The sequence below is a fragment of the Psammomys obesus genome, unplaced genomic scaffold (assembly GCF_907164565.1).
Source record: "Psammomys obesus unplaced genomic scaffold, mPsaObe1.curated_primary_1811, whole genome shotgun sequence".
NCBI classification, from domain to species: domain Eukaryota; kingdom Metazoa; phylum Chordata; class Mammalia; order Rodentia; family Muridae; genus Psammomys; species Psammomys obesus.
The window spans coordinates 1-16579 of NW_026593117.1; the positions used below are offsets into that span (position 1 = coordinate 1).

Consider the following 16579-nt stretch of genomic DNA (forward strand, 5'->3'; position numbering starts at 1 on the left):
TGCTGGGATCACAGGTGGGCAACACCACACCAAGCTGAATAAAATGTCATTGAAAGTTAAACACTTCAGAAATTAGAGAGATTTTAATTTTAGTTGTTCAGAATAGGATGTTGGAAAGAAGTTAAACCCTTCCTAAGTCGTCCGAGTCAGACATTTTTCACAGCAGTGAGAACAGCATTTAGTAAACATCAAGCCTGATATACTTTGAGGAACAGGAAACGGTCCACCGTAGCCAGTGGGGGGAGGGGCCTGTGTGTCCCGTGCTGTCCTGTCCGTGCTGTCACACAGTAGTGGTGACTGCTGCCCTTTGCTGGTTTCCCACGCTTTCACTTGCCTACATTAAGGATTCATTAAGGCTGGGGCTACAGGTACGCTGCCTGCCCGGAATCCCCAAGAGCTGGGAGTGTGGCTCAGTGAGAGTCCTCGAGGGGCTTGGGTGTGACTCAGGTGACACACCAGCCTAGAATCCCCAGTGAGAAGACAGAGGCGTGCCCAGTCCCTAGCGTCCCCACACTGCCTTGTCTCCCCGCTGAAGAGTGGGCGGCTGGTTAAGGGGTACATCTCTTGCCTGGCAAGACCAAGGATTTGCGTTCAATGTAGAGATTCTCCTGCAATACTCCTACAGTTCAGTGAATTCTGTTACAGCTTAGGCCAGCTGTCCTGATCCCAAGGAGGGGGATACCCCTCCACCCCTCCACCACAAACATGAAAAGAGAACAGCTATTTTCCCCCTGTCTAGCTTAGTTGACTTAGGCTCAGAGCTCTGGCTCTTACAATAAAGTAAATTATTACATTTATTTGTTTTGTACGGGAGGTGGGTCTGGGGGAGGAAGCTGAGGTTGGACCCTATCTAAGAGAGGAGGGCTGGACATCTGGATGTAAGGGAGGACGCTGGGCTCTGGACTCCCAGTGTCTGACCGAGGAGGCTGGGGTCTGTGCATCTAGGTATGAGGAAGGAGGCTGGGGCTCTTGCACCTGGGTCTGAGGGAGACTGGGTCTAGACTCCCATGATTGATGAGGAGAATCTAGGGTCTCTACACCTTGGGTGTGAGGGAGGAGGGGCAGAACCGGGCTTTTGGGAGGAGAGCTGGGCTCCTGCAGCAGGAGGCAGTTGGATGAAGTGCATCTCAGGCCGGGTTCTGGAGATCGGGAGGACGCCGGTCGCCCGGGGGAGGGCGGAGGAGGGGCAGGGCCACAGTAACAAAGGCCTCTCCCTCCAAGGAGCAACACCCCCCCGGCCCCGCCTCCGCGGCCCCCCGCCTGCCCCGATTGGCCGGTCTCCCCGCCCGTCAGCGCCACCCCCCTCCCTGGGTCTGCAGCAGCTCCGGCCCCCTCGTCGCGCCCCCCCAGCCCCCTCCCCCCGCCCCCGCCGCCCCCCGGGCCGGTGCAGCCGCAGGCGGGGTCCCCCTCCCCCTCCCCCTCTCCCCCAGGCTCGCGCGCCCCGACCGCCCCCTCCCCTCCCCCTCCGCGCCGCCGCGATGCCCCCCCCTGCGCCCGGGGCCCGGCTCCGGCTCCTCGCCGCCGCCGCCCTGGCCGGCCTGGCCGTCATCAGCCGAGGTACCGCAGCGCCGGGGGCGGGGTGGGGGGAGGCTCGGCGGGGAACCCCGGGGTCCGGGAAAGGGGTACAGGACAGGGTCGGGGGCAGGCAGGGAGCACCACCCTCCAGGGGGGATGCGGAGGTCTGGAGTCCGGGACCTAGGCGGCAGTCCTTGGCTGGGCAAGGGGTCCTTGGGTGCATGGATGTGCGCTGGGCATAGGGATGCACGTCCGTCCACATCTGGTCAGCGGCTCCATCACTAGCAAGGGGGTCGCCGACACCTGCTGCCGGCCTTGGGTGGCAGGATTGTGCCGCTCTGACGCTGGGTTGGCAGTCCCCACCCGGGCAGGGTCTCCAAACTGAGTTGGGGTACCAGGCCTGGAATGATGCCCCGTTTGTGGAGGGGATCTTGTCTTTGCGTTTTGGAGCGGGTTCCCTGCGCAGTCCTTGCCTGGGGACTGGGCTCTGCGTCTTTAGGTGAAGGTGGAGGAGGGAATGTGTTCCCACAGTCAGCGAGCACTGGGGACAGAGTGTGTTCACAGAGGGATATCCCAGACCCAGGAAAATCAGAGAAGGGGCTGAAACTCGCCTTCCAGGTTTCCCTCTCAGCCTTCGGGGTGTTTGCAGCTAACTGGGAGATGGTCCTGGAAAGCCAGAAAGTTGAGGTGTTGGGGTAAGGATTCTGATCTAAAGTCTTTGATTGAAGAAACAGACAAACGAAGGGGTGGGGGCTGGGCTGGAGAAGGCAGGACAGGAAAGAGTTAATTCAGGGTCATACAGGTACTGGTCTCAGCCAGTCCAGGGGGCCTAGAGACCCTCTGTAACTGCAGTCCTGCCTTGAGGATGTGTGTATGTGGAATGTGTCTGTCCTGCAGGGCCTGTCAAGGAGAGTGTACAAATCAACGGGTCAAGGAAATGGTCCTGAGGGCACAGGAGGGAGAGGGATGGGCCAGCAGGCTGAGCTGTGGGTACCCAGGAAGCCAGGAAAGTGTTAATCCGGTGTTTCCACACCACTTCCTCCAGGCCTTGTCCAACCAAGCATCCCAGAATCAGGGACACACTCTGCCATCAGGGACAGTAGTCCCTAACATTGTGACCCCAGCAGTCCCAAGGGAAGCAGCTATTCTGGTCCTCCAATCAAGTCACCCACAGCCTCACAAACATCACAGCATCTCAGCCAGGACGCACCTGCAGACTGCAGAGTCACACCTCACCCCTGTCCACGCAGGCACCCAAATACAGACCCACTGGGGGAGGGTCCAGATTCTGCCGGGAACTGAACGGGCCAGAAAGTCCACCCCTTACAGTATAAGGCCGAGCAGTGCCTGAGCTGCTGGCCACTGGCTGGGTGCCTTTCTCTCCTGTCACTTTAGGTCCCTGCTTCTGGCTCATTTATGCTCCCCCTCCAGTCTCTGGGATCTCCGACTCTCTGGGCTGTTTTTCCATCCCTGCTGGGGTCAGCACAGGGGCACACTTGCCTCTCAAACCGAGCTCCCCAACCCTGCATCCCGCAAGGTTGGAGCCCCTCCTCTTTTCTCACTCCCTCACTGTGCCCTTGTTCAGTTCAGCACCTGTTTCTTCCTTCCCCTCAGCTCCCCGGGGTCAGGGAAGCCTTCCAGGTCCTCCCCGGGGTCAGAGCGGGGATCTCTGGCAAAGTCATCTGACCTTGATCAAGTCTCCAGCCTTGGGTACCCAGTCTGAGAACAGAGTGAGAGAAGGTGGAACCCAGTGGGGTGAGCCAAGATGTACCTACCTGTCGGGCAGTTTCTCCGTCCATATCCCCTTGTTACTTCAGAGGGGAAACCACCTCATTTTGTATGCAAAATAGTGTCTCCTTTCTTTCATCCATGTTTTTCATGAGGAGCATGTATGAGCCAAAACCCCGACGCCAGTTTCCTCACATATAGTCATGACTCATATAGTCACATACAGTCAGAGTCTCGCCACGTAGTCCAAGCTGGCCTTCAATTCAAGGGATCTTCCTCCCTCAGCTTCCCAAATGCTGTGATTACGGGCATGAATCTGGAACACATACCATAGCTTGCTTGCTTTCTTTCTTCCTTTCTTTTTTATAGCTAGCGTCTCAATATGTAGCCATAGCTGGCTTGGAATATATAGACCAGGCTGGCCTTGAACTGAAGGCCACCCTTCTGCCTCTTCCTGGATCCTGGGACTATGATGTGGGCTCCCAAGCCCAGCTCTCTCTCATACACACACCTGAGAGAAGCTGATGGATCGGGAGCCAGGCAGCAGAGAATCCTTCTCCTCCAGCTTTCTCTCCCTTTCACGGACTCATTCCCCACAACTCTCAGTGCAAAGCAAAGCAAGCCTGCTTCTTCCTAAAATAGGAATAAAGTCAGCACATTTCTCTGTTGCTGGCATATTTACACTTAGCAAAACCTCACTGACTATGGGACTATGAACCTACAATTAACCATCCGTCCCCCCAAATCTTTTAAGCCACGCTGGTAAAGTACGTGTGCACCTGTATTCCCAGCACTTGGAAGGCAGAGGCAGGAAGATCAGAGGTTCGTCATCCTCTGCTGCTGAGCCAGCCTGGGCTACCTGAGACCCTGCCACAAAACTAACAGCAGCAAAAAAATCCAACAGAGGGAGTGAGTTGGTAGGAGGGATGCCTCTTGTTCCTGGGGCAGCCGGAGGGGAGAGGGCAGTGCACACAACAGCCAGGGTTGAAGCTTAGTCACCCTCGCTCTGACTTTTGATCCTTTTTAAATTTTCCTTGTTTTGCTTTCTAAAAAAAAAAAAAAAAATTACATTTTCTATTCCATTTTACTTATTTGTGTGTTGGGGTCAGAGGACAATTTGTGGGAGTCAGCTCTCTACTTCCACTATGTGGGTCCAGGAGATAGAACTCAAGTCTATCCTTGGCAGCCCAAGTCTGGAACTCAGTGGGTAGTGACGTAGTTTTCATGCCTTTTGGAGAGTCCAGGCTGGTCTCAAACCTGCAGCATCCGTCGTGCCTTTGTGTCCTCAGCACCAGGATTACAATTGTGTACCGCCACACCTTCCTCACCGGCTTAGCAAATACTGTGTACGCTGTCATCCTAAGCTCTTGAGAAATGTGGTGTGTGTGGTGAGGGTCAGGGGTCAGGGAGCAAGCCAGGAACCAAGCATTCCCTCACCAAGTTCATTGTGAAAAGAAGAGAGATCAAGAATCCGCTGGGGGAAAATTAGCAAACAAGTATGTGGGTCATCTCAGAGAGTATCATGTAATGGGAAGCGCCTTGGAGAATGAGTTGTCCATTTTAGAGGGGGTGGTAGCAAGGTGCCAAGTGGGCTAAGGCCTGAGAAAAAGGAGAAGTCAGCCTTGAACAGGTCCCGAGGAAGCCTGCAGGAAAGGATGGTTGATGTGCAGCACCCAGACACCACCTGGTTGGAGGACCCCAGGCTTCCGAGCTGAGCAGAGAGATGGGCTCTTGGGTGCCTGTCATGTCAGAGATTACACCTTCCGCAGCCCGCCCCTGGGCAGCCTACGGGTTCCAGACCCCGGGCTCCTCACCGCCAATGACCACTGCATTCCAGCCCTAGTCCCCACCCAAGGACCCCAGCTTTTGCCTGAGGTTCAAGCAGGATCCTGCAGATTCTTACCTCTAATACTGGACATGAAGCTTGTCAGAAATCTCTTCCTTCCGTCACTGTGACCTCTATTTATTGATTTATTCTGTTAGTCTAGACCAGAAATCTCACAAGAGCAGGGACTTGTCCTCACAGGATGCCTCCAAGCCCTTCTAAATCCTTCAGCTCTCTTTCTCGTTTTATTTATTTATTCATTCTTTATTTTTGAGACCTGGTCTCACTATACAATTCAAACTAGCCTGGAATTTACTCTGTAGCCCAGGCTGGCTTGGAACTCTGTAGTCAAGCTGGCCTCAAATTTGGGACACTCCTCCTGCCTCACTTTCCAAGTGCTGGGATTTCAGGCCTGAGCCACCAAGCCTCACTTTCACAGTATCTCTCTAATCTTCCCTCTAGCCAATAAGAGAGGGAGGCTAATAATCACCATCTTCGTTTGCCAACGGGGAAACTGAGTCCCAGAAGATAGAGGGACTTTTGTACCCGAGGGACAACACCTTTGTGAACCTTATCCTGGGACTCCCACTTTTCTCTTAGGGCAAGCCAAGGCAGGGTTGTTAGGACACTAGGTGTCATGCAGGAGTGGAAGACCTCAAAAATATCACCCGACCAGACAGTCCTTTCTCCGCCCCAGCCAGGGAGGCTGACACCAAGTCAGGAAGAGTGGTTTGTAATTCTTAAAGAAAAAAAAAAAGTGAGTTTAGTCACACCCAGCCTATCTTAAGCTATTTTACATGTCAGGTGCTAAGGAGCTCAAGGCAGCCCTAAGAGAAACTTTTGATGAATTCTTACTCTTCCTTTTCTCCAGATGAGGAAACAGAGGCTCAGTCCATGGAGATGTGTAGTCAAGACACGGCTGGGAAAAACTGGGCTTCCTAGGGATCTGTTATATGTCTTTAGAACCTTCTACTTCCTCTCCACAGACCTCCCCCCGACCCCAGAAAGGCACAGTCCTGGGTCACACAGACAAAAATCACACCCTGTGGACTGAAGAGATGGCCCAGTGGGTAAGAGCATTTGCTGCTCTTGCAGAAGACCTGGTTTGGCTCCCAGCATCCAGATGGCAGCTCCCAGCTGCCCCAGCTCCAGTCTGGGAGGTCCAGTGCCCTCTTCTGGCCTCTCTGGATGCTTCTGCGTGCACACGGTGCGCATAAACTCACACAGGGGCACACGTGCGCACGGGAAATGCAAATAAGTGAATCTTTTAATCGTACCATCCAGAAGCTCCAGGTCAGGTGAAAGGGGTGCCATAGACATCTAAACCGGCCACCTAGAGCAGAGCATGAGGGCTCTCCCTGAGGAATCACAGAGCTCTTCCTGGATGGCATATTTATGTTGGGCTCTTGAGGAATGAGACGGATTTCAAGAGTTGAAGAGCCACAGGCATTCATTCATATTTATTCAGCTAACAGCGATCCCCAAGGCGACTCCAGTGGGAGCTGGGAGACATAGGGGCATCTATCTGAGTCCCCCTGAGGCTTCAGTCAGCCAAGGAAATGGAGAGTACCCATTCGGTGGGGAGAAAGACCAGTGCCGATGGAGTCGGGCAGTGCTCCTAGCAGGGTATACATGTTAGTACATCAAACATCTTTTGAGGCTTGCCATGGGCCTGGTACTGCATAGGAGCCCTGGAGGAGCCCCCAGACATGGCCACAATTGGGAAACTCAGGCAATATAGGGAGAATTCAGGTCCAGCGGATTGTCTTTGGGGCCAGGTGTGGTAGACCATCCCTTTAATCCCCCCACTGGGGAGGCAGAGGCAGGTGGATCTCTGTAAGTTTTAGGGCATCCTGGCCCAGAATAGCCAGGACTATGTGGGGATACCTTGTCCCTCCCTACAAAAAAATAATAAAAGATTGTCTTTGGGTAAATGGATGCCTGCCTGACTTGATCTCCACCCTCTTTGAATGAAGCCCAGAGAAGAAATAGGACTCACAGAAGGTTGTCCAGCACTTGATCCCAGGCTCTGTTTTTTGTTTTGTTTTGTTTTGTTTTGTTTTGATACATATGTGGAGGTCTGGGGTATCCATATTCACAGACAAGGAGCTAAAGGCCCATTGAGGGCCCGGCTCATTTATCACTTGTTTCCTAACTGTCCACAAGACCATTTTGGTTCAAGGTCATGTGACCTGAGCACTGAGGCTGGAGTTCACCTGAGCCACTGGAGAGGGGATGTTAGGGTTCAGTGGACGGAGCAGCAGAGAGAGGCGTGTCTGGGCTGCACACCGGAAAGAGGACTGGAGGCAATAGGGTGACATGGGGTCTTGACAGGCAAACGTCTGTCCCAGGAGCCACTGGGGACCCCAGAACCGTTAGTGGCAGTGTTGGGAAGATTCCTGTGGCAAGGGGTGCCTCATGCTGGTCCTTCTCTCTGGAGGGCCATAGCTGAGCTCCTTCATGTGGCTAGGACGACTCCATCCCAAGGCTCTCTATCCCACACTGTGTGGGTGGCACGCCAGCTCTAAAGGCCAGCACCTTGGACAGCGCACTGGTCCGGTCCCCACCTGTCTTTCTCCGGAGCAACGGAGAGTGGAGCATGACCTATCCCCCGGAGACTTCCGGCAAAATCTGTGGGTGTCCTGTGTTGTCACTACTGTGGGGTGGGGGAGCTAGGGGACCTCCAGCCCTCCATGGGCTGAGAGGTTGAGGGCCCTGCGTAGGACACTACAAGAGCTTGGCATGCTGTGGGGTTGAGTTCCTGAACCAAATGTCACATTCCCTCACTTCCTTTACTCTGGATGCGTATTTTGGTCTGTGACTTTCAGACCTTCTGTCAGGCGTTTGTCAGGGCTGTGGCTCCCTGTAAGCTAGGCTGTAGACATATGCATGACAAGGAAGCTGGCTTAGCCTTGCCTTTGACTTTTTTTCCTGGGCCCTGGTAGAGTGTGTATGTGTGCACACATCTTATTGTTAACTGAGCATGTGTGACAGAGTCCCGTATGTGGACTTCTCACAGAGCAGCAATGGCTCTGGCCTGGATGACCTCAGGCTGGGAAGCTTCAGGGCTCAGACCCAAGCCCCAGGCCTAGCCAGCCTCTCCATTGGTTCTGTCCTAGTTCCATCCTGAGGGGCTGTTGATTGAGAGGCCCCCAGGGAGTCATTGGGACACCACGGGCAATTAATTCATTAGATTAATTAGCTCCTTTTCCCAGGCTGGGGGCAGGGCAGCCCACTCAGGGCCCTCCCGCTCCAATCATCCAAGGTCACCCAGCCAGACCTTCTCTCAGCGCAGCCTCCTCCGCCTCACTTACCCAGCCCCCGCCCGCTGGCCCCCGTCCAGCCCGCTGGCCCTGAGCCACAGAGACTTGAGTGGTGGTGCGATTGGGCTGCCCCATTGTGTGCAGGCGGGCCTGGGCGTGTACTGTGAGCAGCGGCATGCCAAGTGTGTCTGGCAGGTGTGTGTGCGTGTGCGTGTGCGTGTGTGTGTGTGTGTGTGTGTGTGTGTGAAGGTTTGTGTTCAACTACACAGGCTGCCTACAGGTGTGCATACAAACCCATGTTTGGTATCTGTGGATAGCTCCCTCTGTGTCTGAGTTAAGCTGTGTTTATATGCATCTGTGTGCATGTATGGAACCTGCTCACATGTGTATTTGTTGGGAATATATTTCTTGCATGCACCGGTGTCTGTGTGTGCATGTGTACTATATATCGGTCTGTGTGTGTGAATGTGCACATATGTTCCTCTGTGGGTGCATATGTGCATGCATGAGAGTCTTAAGCATTTGTATGTTTGTGTTGCTACCTGTGTCTGTACATAAACACATCTCTGTGTGTATGTGTGGTGTCTGTGCTTTGTGTGACTTTTCCTGCAGAGACTGGGATAAGTGTGTGTCCATGGAGCTGGTGAATGCCTCAACAGTGAGGGCGATTCCTGCAGAGGACCCGAGTTCAGGGCCCAGCATGCACATCAGACAGCTTACAACTGCCTGTAACTCCAGCTCCAGGGAATTGCCATCCTCTCCAAGGGCACCCATGTGTACACACACACACACACACACACACACACACACACACACACACGCATAACCTAAGCAACAACAAAGAGAAATGTCTACCCACCCCCCCAGAGAGGACACAGAGAATTGATTCTGAAATGCAAGCCCAGCGTGGTGGACTGAAAAGTTCAAATGGGGCTGATCACAGGTGCGTGGGCGAGAGTGACTCACAGGTGTGTGGGCAGCAACACTATTAAAGAAGACTTGTCCCCCCATACCTCAGGAGGCGCCGGAGGTGCCTATGAGCTGGCATGGCCCATTCTCGTGCTGTCTCCAGCGCTCTGAGAGCACCGGCTCCACAAGGGAACATCACTTAGCCCGATACTGCAGACGCCTCGGGCGGCGGCCTGGTATCAAGGCAGCAATCGCTGCCCGAGGACACTTCCGTATTATATAACTGGGAGTCTGTACACACTCGTGTCTCTAAGCACGTGGCATGTGAGCATGGTCGGCATGCTTGTGTGGCTGTGTGTTTGGATGTGTGTGCATGTCTGTCACTGTGTTTGACATGTGCACGTCTGTGTCTGGGTGCACAGGTGTCTTTGTGCACATGTCTAGACACACATGTGCCGGCGTGTCTCTCTCTGCATGCATGTTTGTCCGTGTGGATGGGCTGTGGCTGGGAGCACTTCCATGAGTTCTGTTTCTGAGTCAGAGCACACGGAGAGGAAGGGACAGACGCAGCGTGTTGACCTAGTTAGAGTTTGTCCACTGTGTGTGAATTTCTGAGAACAACAGATCCGTGTGGCAGTGGAAGCAGACGCCTGTGTCAGCGCGGCCGTGTGCCTGTGTGTGCGCCCGTGAATGGAGCTGCCGAGGAGGCTGAGCCATCCCCTCCCTTCTGCAGGGCTGCTGTCTCAGAGCCTGGAGTTCAGCTCACCCGCGGACAACTACACAGTGTGCGAAGGTGACAATGCCACCCTCAGGTACATCCCAGTTCCGGGCAGCGTGGGGCTTCACAAGGCTACTCCCACCCTGCATGTGAAGGCCTTGAGTGACAACCCTTGCATCTGGAGCCAGCTGTGAGGGGTGTGGACACTAAGCCGAGCTCCACGCACGGGCCTTCCTGTCCTCGTAAAAGCAAAGAGATGGGAACTACTAGGATTCAAAATCCCGCAGACCACTCGTGGCAGGGAAGCTGGCGGAGTAAGGGCTATTGGTTCCTGGGGCCCTGTCTCCTCACTAGGACCTCTCCCCCACCTGGCTCACTGTCCCTCGTTCTCTCTCCCTGGCCCCCTCCAGCTGCTTCATTGATGAGCACGTGACCCGGGTAGCCTGGCTGAACCGCTCCAACATCCTGTACGCGGGCAATGACCGTTGGACCAGCGACCCCCGGGTTCGCCTGCTCATCAACACACCGGAGGAGTTCTCCATCCTCATCACCCAGGTGGGGCTCGGGGACGAGGGCCTCTACACCTGCTCCTTCCAGACCCGACACCAGCCCTACACCACTCAGGTCTACCTCATCGTCCACGGTGAGCCTGTGTGGCCGTGAGGACGAGGCGGGGGGGCAGGATGTGGATGTGGGAGGGGGCAGGGAGGCCGCGTGCACTTGGCCTACCGCTGGCCCACCTCACCCTTGGGGATTTCAGCCAGGCGTGAGTGGTACCACAGTGGCTCCCCAGCAAGCAGTGGAAGAGGCGCCCAACTACAGCTTTGTGCATTTGCTGAGCTGTGCGAGTGGGACTTCCTAGGCACTGAAGACACACACCAGACTGTCTCTCTTTATTTGCACTCATTTCCCAAGGAGAGGCGGGGGAGGGGGGTTGTCCTAGATATGAGGAAGGAGGGTTAGGGTATGCACCCTAGGTATGAAGAGGAGGGCTAAGGTCTGGACTCCTGGGCCTGATGAGATAGGATTGTGGTCTGGACTCCCGGGTGTGGTGTGAAGGAGGACTGGGCTCTGCAGCCCAGGCTCCGAAGAAACGAGATTGAGTCTGAGTATTACTCCCAGTTCTGAGGGAGGATGGCGGAAGCCTGAACTCCTGGGGCTGAGGGAACAGGTTTGGTGTCTGCAGTCCTGGGTGTGAGGGCTGGAGTCTATACCCTGGGTCTGAGTGAGAGGAGAGCCTGAGCCTGTACCCCTGGGTCTAACAGAGGAAAGGAGGAATCTGTGATGGGGGTCTGGGAGAGGAGGACCAGGCCTTGATCTTGGGTCTGAAATGGTGGGACTGAGATCTAGGGACACATCCTCACCCCAACGCTCCCTTCCGTGATACCCCCTTCTGTCTCCAGTCCCCGCCCGTATTGTGAACATCTCCTCCCCTGTGGCGGTGAATGAAGGAGGCAATGTGAACCTTCTCTGCCTGGCTGTGGGAAGGCCAGAGCCCACGGTTACCTGGAGACAGCTCCGAGGTGAGGATCCTCTCCAGCTGTAATCCGGGCCCTTCGGTTCTCCCAAGTCCCTAGGAGTCCCAGAGGCCCTCACTCTGAACCCTTGTGGCCCTTCTAGTGACTTGATTCCTCCCCAGACTCTCATTCCCTTATCTAGTGGTCTCCTACCTGATGTCCAGGCTGTGTGACTGTCCCTGGGTGACCTGGCCCTCCCCAGCCCAGCCTCCCTCCACCTGACGGATTCTCCTGAGTCAGGTTGAAACAGAGGCTGCTCCTGCATTCTATTACCCCTCAGTCTGGTCCTCTCCTCTGCTGGATGCTGCAGCCTAGTGCTTTGAATGGGCCCAGATATCAGCATCAGCAGCTCCTGGGAATTTTCCAGAAATGCACAAGCCTCTGCCCTAGATCCAGAGGCAATCAGGGGCTCCCCTCCCCCTCTAACCACACTGTGCTTAATGAGTTCTGAGATCCAGTTTCCCAAAAGGTACTTCCAAGCCGCCTGGCATATATCAGGCCAGGACACCATTTCATCTCCACCCCTAGATGCCCCAGTCTCTGGCTCTTCCTGCATCTTTACAGACCCATAGTGACCATCCCTGGGTCCTGTTCCTTGGATGAACTAAGCGCTGGAAACTTAGTCTAGCCTCATGTCCCTTCATCCTGCCTCTTGGTATCTTCTGACCCCTAAATCCTACTTGCCATAAGCTCTAAACGGTCTTTTGTGACCTCAGGTCTGTTTAAAAGATCCCAGGTCTCTGGATTACCAATCTCACTCATCAGATCCGAATTCCCTAAACCCCAAGAGAACTCTGGACCCTCCCTCTTTCAGTCTGCCTTTCCTGGATCCTTGAAAGCCAAAAACCAAGATCCTGGCTTCACCCCCTACTCCCAAGTGGGTCCCCTGAACATGACACAGGAGATTCTAGATCCCTAGGTCTCCTGCACCTCAAATCCCAGAGCCCTTTCCACTGCGTTTCGAACTCCCCAGCCCCACCCTCAGCCCCATCCTGCCCCTACAGGACCTTCCCGGCTCCTACAGGGCACTCCAGGCCCTGCTGTGCCCACCCCGCTGATGTGTGTCCGTGTTGTGCCCGTGTTGTCCCGTGTTAAGTGTTTGTGTCCGGCCCCGCCCCCTTCCCCACCTCCCACCACAGACGGCTTCACCTCAGAGGGCGAGATCCTGGAAATCTCCGACATCCAGCGGGGCCAGGCCGGGGAATACGAATGCGTTACTCACAACGGGGTGAACTCGGCACCGGACAGCCGCCGCGTGCTGGTCACAGTGAATTGTGAGCATCAAGGGGGCACACGGGCCGACCCTGGGTGCCTGGGGAGGAGGGGTCTGACGCATGAAGATGAAAGCTAGGTGGGAATTCGCATCTGAGGGGTGTGCGCGCGCTAAAACGGGACCCCGGAATTCCCATGCAGTGAGAATGTGCCCTGGCCTCTGTCTCTCTCCAGATCCCCCGACCATCACCGACGTGACCAGCGCGCGCACCGCCCTGGGCCGGGCTGCTCTCCTCCGCTGCGAAGCCATGGCGGTGCCGCCTGCAGATTTCCAGTGGTACAAGGATGACAGGCTGTGAGGACTGCCCCGGGCAGGGCTGAGGGAGAAGGGGAGGGAGGGTCGATGCTAAGGGTCTGAAGGACAAATTTAAAGAGGCCACCGGGGCTGAGTTTAAGAGACCCTGGGGATTAAGGACGCACACTGGGAATGTACTAAAGAGGCCCGGGTGCGTGGAGAGGGGATGCTGGGCGAAGCTAGGAGTCCCTGGGGTCCGTAGCAGAGCTGGGGTCTCCTGGGAGAAGAGAGGAACCTGAGTGTACGTGGGGGAACTGGGTTGTGCACCTCAAGGGAGTCCAAGACCAACCCTGATCCGGGTCCCCGTCAGGCTAAGCAGCGGTTCGGCGGAGGGCCTCAAGGTGCAGACGGAGCGCACCCGATCCATGCTTCTTTTTGCCAACGTGAGCGCCAGGCACTACGGCAACTACACCTGTCGCGCAGCCAACCGGCTGGGAGCATCCAGCGCCTCCATGCGGCTCCTGCGTGCGTCTGCACCGGGCGGCGGGGTGGGACAGGGCTGTGGGGGCGGAGCACGGGGGGGTCCCAGACCTCAGTGGGTGGGACCCGGAGCCGGAAATACAAGGGTATCCTCTGGGCCAGAATTTAGGAAACCCCGGCAGTGCCACAAAGAAACTGATTCTCAGGTGGCAGGGTTCCGAGTATTTAAAGCCAGCATGGTAGTGCACACCTGTGATCTCAGCACCCAGGAAGGGAAGGCAGGAAGTCAAACACTTGAGTTCAAGGTCTGGGGACTCCCACGGCTTAGTAGAAAAACAGTAAACAAGTGGGCTGATAGACGCACATCAAAGAAACAGGTACACGTGCAAAAAGATAGGCAGAACTGTGGGCGGCAGGTTTGAGATAAGGTCATCGGAGGAGGGGGAGCCCTGTGCAAAGAAGCAGGAAAAGAGGGAACAGTGGTTGCAAAGACCTATGGGAAGGGTACTCCTTCAAGGAGGGCGGCCTTCAGCTGCTGTTAGAGACAAAGCGCAGAGCGGTGATGGGGTGATGGGGGCCCTGGCCAAGGTCGCTGGAGGCTGGTAGACAGTGAGCAACTTGTGGCTGCAAGCACTTGTCCTGCTTTTTGAGGGACAGACTAGGACAGAGTGGCAGGGAGGCTGCTTAACTTCCCAAGCTGTTTGGAGGCAGAGCTCAGGCGGATGTGAGCAAAGAGAGAAGCTGAGTCAAAGTGACTCTGAGCCCCAGGGATTGGTATTGTAGGACGTCATCGCAGATACTCAGGAGGCTAAAGAAAGGGGATTGAAAGTTCAAATCCAGCCTCACCAACTTAGTGAGACCCTGTTGTGGAACAGAAAGTAGAGAGAAGTCAGGATGTAGCTTAGCACTTGGATCCCCCAATGAGGGTCTGGGAGTATGGTGCAGGGGTAGAAAGAACATTTTCCTAGTGTGTGCAAATCAGAACATCCCATCCCCAGCAAAGCAAAGTCTTTCTCTCTCTCTCTCTCTCTCTCTCTCTCTCTCTCTCTCTCTCACACACACACACACACACACACACATACAAAATAGCCATACTGAAGTTTCTGGTGGACTGAGAAGGTAGAAATGCTGACCAAATTTTTAACAGGGAAAAACGAACCCCAAGGATCCAGATTAAGCAATGTAAAAGAAGTGGGGAAGATCTGAGAGCATATTGAGACCCAAAACATAAGAGGCAGCATAAGGAACCAAGCCCCGGAGTTGATCAAAAGCTGGAGGGAGAGAGGCACCCAGGAGAGGGCTGCAGGGCCTGGCCATGCCAGCATCCTTCTGTGACTGTTTCTCTTTTCCCAGGTCCAGGATCCCTGGAGAACTCAGCTCCGAGACCCCCAGGGCCCCTGGCCCTCCTCTCCGCCCTGAGCTGGCTGTGGTGGAGAATGTAGATGTCACCCAGGACAGCGCACCTCCCCCCAGCAGGGGCCTCGGGCCAGGAGAAAGGGAAAGGGGGTGAGCGAGCGCCACGGGTCTCGAGGGGGACAGAAGAGCTCTTAGCCACAGAGGAAGAGAGAAGAGGAGGAGGAAGGTCTTTTAGAGAACCCATCACTGTGAGGGATAACGCGAAATTATGCATCTTTTACAGCCATTCTCACCACCGTTCACGTTTCCAATTGTGACCCACCCCCAGGCACCCCGAAACCCTCTCTTAGCTCAGGCTGTCAACTGGCTCGTGTGTGTGAGTGCGTATGTCATGTGTGTGAGTGAGTGTGAGTCTGCATGTTGTGTACTGTGTGAAGGTGTGCTGGGGGAGGGAACCAGGGGACCTCCCTCTCTGGCACTCTCCCATGGCCCCTGTCCATTCCTGCCGCCTCTCTTCCTCTGGCTGGAGGTAGGTATGGGGGCTTCATGGTGGAAGCTTTGACAAGAAATTGCCAGCTTTCCACCTTCCCATATATGCACGAACACGTACCCCTCTCCTCCCTGTTGAAGGGGCAGGTGTGTGGGTGTCAGGTGTCACTCAGCCTTTGTGAACAAGTGGGGATCTCCATTACAGTTTCTTTCTCCCTGCTCCATCACCAGTTGCCTGCAGCTGGAGGCCCCATCACTGGCTCAGTGGCCTGAAGCCTCCCTTGCCCCATTCCTCTCCCACCCTGAACTTTCTGGCCCCACTCCCGGGCCGATCGGTGCTTCCATTCAACTGATAGGCTGGTGGCACTTGTCACCCGTCTGTCTCAGTGCTTTGTCCGCCCCCCACCCTCGACTCCCCTTGGCCACAGTGGCACCCTCCAGCAGCTCTCAGGCCCATAAGCGTGGGCTCCCTGGCCACCCGCTTCCTGGCCTCTCAATCCATAGTACCTCCAAAGGCTGCTGTGACCACACACACACACACACACACACCACACACATGCACGCACACACACCAGCGACTGACCAGCAATAGCTCCCGGCTTCAGCTGCCCCAGAGCCTGTGACTAGCAGTAGTTCCTGCAGAGTGGGCCACTGTTATCCGCAGAGGAAGCTGACAGGCTCTGGGCTTGAGAACACCCCACCCTGATACACACCAGGCCTCACGGAGTTGGGGAGAGAGAGCAGACACTTAGACATCCTGAGCCCAGGCAGAGGCACCATGCCCCCAGCCCTAACTTCAGTAACCACACACCCAAAACCACACCACTCAGAGCCTGGTGAAGATGAGGGCAGAGAAGGGCAGGGAGGCAAGGGGCAGTGACTGTACCTCAGACGGGGGCGTGGGCCCGATCCCACATTGTCTTCCATTCCCAGGGTCCGGGAAGGGGTGGGGAGGGGGTGGGCTACCAGGGGAGGCGGGAGGGGGGCCCTGGGGGCCGTGTGTTCCGATTCATGGGGAGTGTTGAGACCACCGCACCAATAAACGCCTTTTTCCAAAGTCCCTGCCTGTGGAAGTCGATGTCACTGAGGATTTAGACAAGCCAGTGGCAAAGATCTGTGGTCATGTGGTAGAGATGCCCAGCACCATCATTACCTCTGCCTGTTAGGAAACTGAACTTGGAACGGCTGCACCCCTCAGCAGAGCCCACGCATGTTTGGCTCAGAAACAGGATCACGTGACCCAGTGATGCTAATGAGAAGGCACACTGACTC

The 16579-nt window shown here is 55.6% G+C and overlaps 1 protein-coding gene across 1 annotated transcript; it reads left to right on the top strand.

Moving 5' to 3' along the window:
* Nucleotides 1-1478: 1478 nt before the first annotated feature.
* Iglon5 (IgLON family member 5) lies at nucleotides 1479-16359 on the top strand. The gene is made up of 8 exons (XM_055616235.1): nucleotides 1479-1557; nucleotides 9974-10052; nucleotides 10369-10601; nucleotides 11362-11481; nucleotides 12615-12749; nucleotides 12922-13042; nucleotides 13353-13507; nucleotides 14816-16359. The coding sequence occupies exons 1-8, from the start codon at nucleotides 1479-1481 to the stop codon at nucleotides 14902-14904; spliced, it is 1011 nt and encodes a 336-aa protein (XP_055472210.1). The 3' UTR covers nucleotides 14905-16359.
* The last annotated feature ends 220 nt before the right edge of the window (nucleotides 16360-16579 follow it).